Here is a 6,000-nt window from a genome sequence, read left to right as displayed (position 1 = left end):
ATCTCCCCAAAATAGTTCTTACGATTAATATTACCCAGCTTGGTTTTCTTTTTGCTGTTTTGACCCCATTTGTTTCATCCCTTCAGAGAGATAAGATACCAAAACCAGTTTATGCAAGCATTTGCATCTGGCTCCACCCTGTTAGCAAACTGCTTTTATGCTGTTGTCAGCTCCTGAGCTGGTTTGATTACATAGTAAAGCTAATTATAAAGGAAAGCTCCTCTATTAAGTATTCTTTTTAATAAGGCTCTTTAGTTTCCCTGATGTATGAAACCAATTAGCTTTGGACTCTGCCAGAAGTAAAACACTTAAGCTGTTGAAAGGATCTATGTTTTATGACATTAGACCAGAAGGCAATTGTGCAAAAATCTTTAACCCCTGTGATAATTTTTAGTTTTAAAGATAATCAAAGCAAGACTTAACTGCAGTTAACTGGGTGGCACTTTTTCTAACAGCTCCTGTACCTTTAACAACTGCATTACTGAGAAATGACTTGTAAATCGTGTCCCAGTACATATATACAGTGATAGAAAGGTTTACCTACTGCATTTCTGTCTGGGGTTTTTTTTAAATCAAAGATAGTGGCAAAGTTGTGCCAAGTAGTAACAGACTAAGCCAGACCACCAATAAAATACTCTGCCTATAACCCAACAATCATTTCGGGAGTACAAGTGCTTAACTATTTCCCCCACTAGAGCACTTAAACCCACAGTTGCTACTGCTTCTATCCCATAAACCATTTACTTTTAAAATGAAAAAGGAGGGTATTGTTAAGCTTCAAGTAACTTTTTATTACCAAAATTTTAAAATAACCAGACCAAATAGTTACAAAAAAAGGTAAAACCTTTCTTTGGGGTATGTTTTAACATTTTCCATGCTCTCTTGAAATGTTTCTCCCTCAATTGTAATGCTCAAGTGGATACTTTAAAAAACAGTGAACATAAAGAAACAGAAATCTACAGACTAGCATGGATATCCGAATACAAAGACAAACATTATCTGCAACAAACTTTTAAGCTGGCTTTTCTTCCCCTGGCAGAGAGCAAGTTAACAACCTCCTCCCACACCCACCCACAGGAAAATCCCTCCAGCAATGGCACTGACTGAAGAAAAAGGGAAGAGCAGAAGATGGCAATTGCTCTTATAGTCCAGTCTATGGTAGTTTAGTCTACCTCTTCAATGGTGGGCCCACCGCCTGGAGCCCCCGCAGCTCCTCCAGCACCCTGGTACAGTTTAGCAATGATGGGGTTGCAAAGCTTCTCCAGCTCCTTCTGCTTGTGCTCAAATTCTTCCTTCTCAGCCATCTGGTTGCGGTCGAGCCAGCTGATCACTTCCTGACACTTCTCAAGCACCCTCTGCTTGTCCTGCTCACTAATCTTGCCTTTCAGCTTGTCATCTTCCACCGTCTGCTTGATGTTGTACGCGTAGGACTCCAGGGCATTCTTGGAAACCACCCGTTCCCGGTTGGACTCATCCTCTGCCTTGTAACGCTCTGCTTCCTGGACCATACGGTCAATGTCGTCTTTGCTGAGGCGGCCCTTGTCATTAGTAATTGTGATCTTGTTCTCTTTGCCGGTGCTCTTGTCCACCGCTGTGACATTGAGGATGCCGTTTGCGTCAATGTCAAATGTGACCTCAATTTGAGGAACACCGCGGGGGGCTGGCGGGATACCTGTCAGGTCAAACTTGCCCAGTAGATTATTGTCCTTGGTCATGGCCCGCTCACCCTCATACACCTGCACCAGCACACTGCTCTGGTTGTCTGAATAGGTGGTGAAGGTCTGGGTCTGCTTGGTGGGAATAGTTGTGTTGCGTTTGATCAAGGCGGTCATCACACCCCCAGCTGTCTCGATACCCAGTGACAGCGGTGCCACATCAAGAAGCAGAAGGTCCTGCACATTCTCGGACTTGTCCCCCATCAGGATAGCAGCCTGCACAGCAGCGCCATAGGCCACAGCTTCATCAGGATTGATGCTTTTGTTGAGTTCTTTGCCATTAAAGAAGTCCTGCAGCAGCTTCTGGATCTTGGGGATGCGGGTGGAGCCACCGACGAGCACAATCTCATTGATTTGCCCTTTGTCGAGCTTGGCATCACGCAGGGCCTTCTCCACAGGCTCAAGGGTGCCACGGAAAAGATCGGCATTGAGCTCCTCAAAGCGGGCACGGGTGATGGACGTGTAGAAGTCAATCCCATCAAACAACGAGTCAATCTCAATCGAAGCCTGGGTGGAGGAGCTGAGGGTGCGCTTGGCTCTCTCGCAGGCTGTGCGCAGCCGCCGGACTGCCCGCTTGTTGCCAGCGATGTCCCGCTTGTGCTTGCGCTTGAACTCCTCCACAAAGTGGCTCACCATGCGGTTGTCAAAGTCCTCCCCGCCCAGGTGAGTATCGCCTGCGGTAGACTTCACCTCAAAGATGCCGTCTTCGATGGTCAGGATGGAGACGTCAAAAGTGCCACCTCCCAGGTCAAAGATCAGCACGTTCTTCTCGCCGGCGCCGCTGCCTTTCTTATCCAAGCCATAGGCGATAGCGGCTGCCGTGGGCTCATTGATGATACGCAGCACGTTGAGCCCCGTGATGGTGCCAGCGTCCTTGGTGGCTTGGCGCTGCGAGTCGTTGAAGTAGGCAGGCACCGTGATGACAGCGCTCTGGACCTTGCGCCCCAGGTAAGCCTCGGCTATCTCCTTCATCTTGGTCAGCACCATAGAAGAGATCTCCTCAGGGAAGAAGGTCTTTATCTCCGCCTTGTACTCCACCTGCACCTTTGGCTTCCCTCCCTCGCTCACCACACGGAAAGGCCAGTGCTTCATGTCGGACTGCACGGTGGGGTCGTCAAATTTGCGGCCGATGAGGCGCTTGGCGTCAAAGATGGTGTTGTTGGGGTTCATGGCCACCTGGTTCTTGGCTGCATCCCCAATGAGGCGCTCGGTGTCCGTGAAGGCCACATAGCTGGGCGTGGTGCGGTTGCCTTGGTCGTTGGCGATGATCTCCACCTTCCCATGCTGGAAGACCCCCACGCAGGAGTACGTGGTGCCCAAGTCGATGCCTATGGCAGGCGCTTTGCCCGACATGGTTGCAGGAACGCGGTCAGGTACCTCTCGAAAGCTCCGCCGACTGGAAAGTCCCTCACGGTAGTGGTTTTGGCTGTATCTCGCCCGCCGCTTCGCTCACAACGAACGCTCTCGCTTCGGCTCTGAGGCGCGATCTGCCGTTGCCGTCGCCTTCGCCTCAGTTTTTATACCCGCGGCGCTCCCGCTTCTGGAACCTGCCAGAACGCGCTCGGCCAATCGTGACGCACACCGCGGACCTCTGACCAATCGCTCCGCTATGCCTCCTTCCCGCCTCTGCTCGTCCCAACCAGAAGCTTCTACAGGGCTCGAGATCGGACGGAGAGGATTGATGTCACCGGCAACCAATAGGGGCTCCGAGGGACGAAAGGGTTGGCTCTTCGAGACGCCTTCTGGGCGGCCGTTATGCAAAACAGCTCGGGCGCGCCCCTCAGCGCCTCGCGACCAGAAAAAAAAGTTCCGTCATCTTTCTACTTAACTTTGAAGCTCGAGCGCCTTCTACTTGCTTCTAACGGCGTCGGGAACATTCGAAGAGCGCGCTCGGGGGAGCGGGGGGGAGCGATGACGCAGCAGGATGACGAGAAAGGGGCAGTTGACTGAGGGAGATAAAATAACTGAAATAAAAGCAGTATTTGAGGGAAGGGTTGCTGCTTTAAAGGAAAAAAATAAGGTCACCCTGAGTCCCCAACATCGTGTTTCAGGCTCACCTTCCAATGCTGTAGTTGTAGCAGGAGAAAAGACTGTCTCTGAGCACGTCCAGAGTGCATTTGTCCTCATCTCACATTTAAACGTCATAACTAACTGGCACTTTCAAAATGGAGCCTTTTTTGAGAGACTAATATAACATACCTTTTGTCAACCTGGTGCCCTCATGCTGACTTGGTGAGGATTGTAGTCCGAAACAGGGCAGCAGGTTGGGGAAGGCTGTGCCATAATTCACTTGAACTGAGGTATCTCTTTTTCCCTCTCAGTTTCCAAAATGAAGAAGCAACAAGCAAAAAATAATAAAGTATGTTTTCCCACACTAGGCAAAGTACAGAGAAAGCAAACAGAGAGATTTTAGTTTATTCTTCTCTCCCAGGGAGGGATTCAATAACATGCAATAAGCTGAATCTATTTCAATTGTGCAGAATGAAAGTGTTTTGTCATCCTAGTGCAACAAATTATGATTATGATTATTATTTAAAAAACAGACTTTGCAGTTACAGAAGTGATGGGAAAACACTGAAAAGTGAGAGGTGAACAAATGATTGACAGGCAGACACCTAAGCACCCCAAAAGCAAATCAGGATGAATGAAGGTGAATGTTCATTGTATATAACCATCCTGTAAGCAAATTGGAATACATGCTTAGTAAAGACTAGAATATAGCCTAACCAGGATAAATAAAAGCAAGCTTTTAATACTGACATCTGTTACCATGCCATTATTCAGTCCTGAGATGTGTGAAGGGGTGAGGACATTTGCAGCCAAGCATTTTCCGCAAGCAACCACATAGTTGGCCCTGTGCATAAAGGAATTATGGTTTTCCAAGGGCCTTCTTTCAAAGCTAGATCAGGACTCCCAACCCCAAAGAGCAATACAGATGAAGGTAGAGGCAGCAAGTACCCGAAGTGAAAGAGGGTTGATAAAGGAAAATAAATACAATGCAAGGAAAAGGTACAGATTTGGACAAGGGTCAGTGAGCAGTTTAGCTAGCGACTGCAGTATGGCTCTGATAGGTAGCTGAAATATCTGTGCTCACAGGTGCTTCCCAGGAATAAACACTAGGGGACAACAGTTGCCTTCATGCCTTGTTTGTAAACCTTTGCAAAGGCATCTTGATGGCTGCTGTTGAAACAGAGGCATACAGGCTGAACAGGACAGGACAACGGGTGGTTAATATGGAGAAAGTGGTGGAGCAGGATGTAAGAATAATGATGGTGGATCTGAAATGCCAGCATTTGGAGGGGAGGACAGGAACGTGTGCAGCAGTTAGTGGAAAGGGGTAATATTGAGATAGACTTTAGAACAGGCATAGGCAAAGTCGGCCCTCCAGATGTTTTGAGACTACAACTCCCACCATCCCTAGCTAACAAGACCAGTGGTCGGGGGATGATGGGAATTGTAGTCTCAAAACATCTGGAGGGCCGAGTTTGCCTTTGCCTGCTTTAGAAAGAAATTGGGCAGCAACCCAAAGTGAAAAGTGACAACCAAAGAAGATAAAGGAGACAAGCAGTACAGTACTGTGCTTTAAAGTTCCTGGTTTATAGCATGGGGCTCGTTTTTCTAGCCTGCAAGCCACTGTTTGTAATTCTTATAAATTCAGCTGAATGTCAAATACCATCTTTAAGCAAACAAAGAGCTAGAGAGGAACTTGACCTTTTTTGGTTGTGATGCAAGAATTCCATGACACTCCTTAGTGAGAAACCAGAAAGGAAATTTGGTCACTTCTGTGGGGGGTGGGCAGGGGTCCAGCTTAAAAGGCATCCAGAAAGCATGCGATGTTGCAGACTCTTTTAAATCTTTCCTCTTTCAGCAACAGAAATTTCCCTCGGTGACTCCTTTCCCTTCTACTGACATGTAAAATGGTAGGCTGAGCAGTATTCATTTACACATTCTTATAACCGCTGCTTCTTCATAGTTTATGACTTGGTCTCTTTGGAATATCCCCCCCCCCCCCCCCAAGATTATGGAGTATTAGGGTAGGAGATCAGGAGACAGGTAATGAGTTGGGTTTTAGGGATAATGGAATAAGGCTAAAGAAAAGTGGGAAATGGGCCTGGGAGTTGTGGGCTTAGTCATGATCATGATAGGAAGAAAGTAACCATAGGAGCATTGCGGGAGTGAAGACAATGAATTGGCGTTCTTGGTGGCAGGTCTCTGCAAGATTAGAAGCCGGGCAAGAGTTCATTTCAACAACTTTTATTGGTGGCAAATCAATATATTTTGTAGC

General features: G+C 47.6%; 1 protein-coding gene across 1 annotated transcript; it reads right to left on the bottom strand.

The window, feature by feature from the left end:
• Window positions 1–767: 767 nt before the first annotated feature.
• HSPA2 (heat shock protein family A (Hsp70) member 2) lies at window positions 768–3,221 on the bottom strand. The gene has a single exon (XM_028744629.2). The coding sequence runs from the start codon at window positions 3,066–3,068 to the stop codon at window positions 1,164–1,166; it is 1,905 nt and encodes a 634-aa protein (XP_028600462.2). The 5' UTR covers window positions 3,069–3,221; the 3' UTR covers window positions 768–1,163.
• Window positions 3,222–6,000: the final 2,779 nt, after the last annotated feature.

Source organism: Podarcis muralis, chromosome 1 (assembly GCF_964188315.1).
Source record: "Podarcis muralis chromosome 1, rPodMur119.hap1.1, whole genome shotgun sequence".
NCBI lineage: Eukaryota > Metazoa > Chordata > Lepidosauria > Squamata > Lacertidae > Podarcis > Podarcis muralis.
The sequence above is the reverse complement of the archived record's forward strand: the minus strand, read 5'-3'. Positions and strand labels throughout refer to the sequence as shown.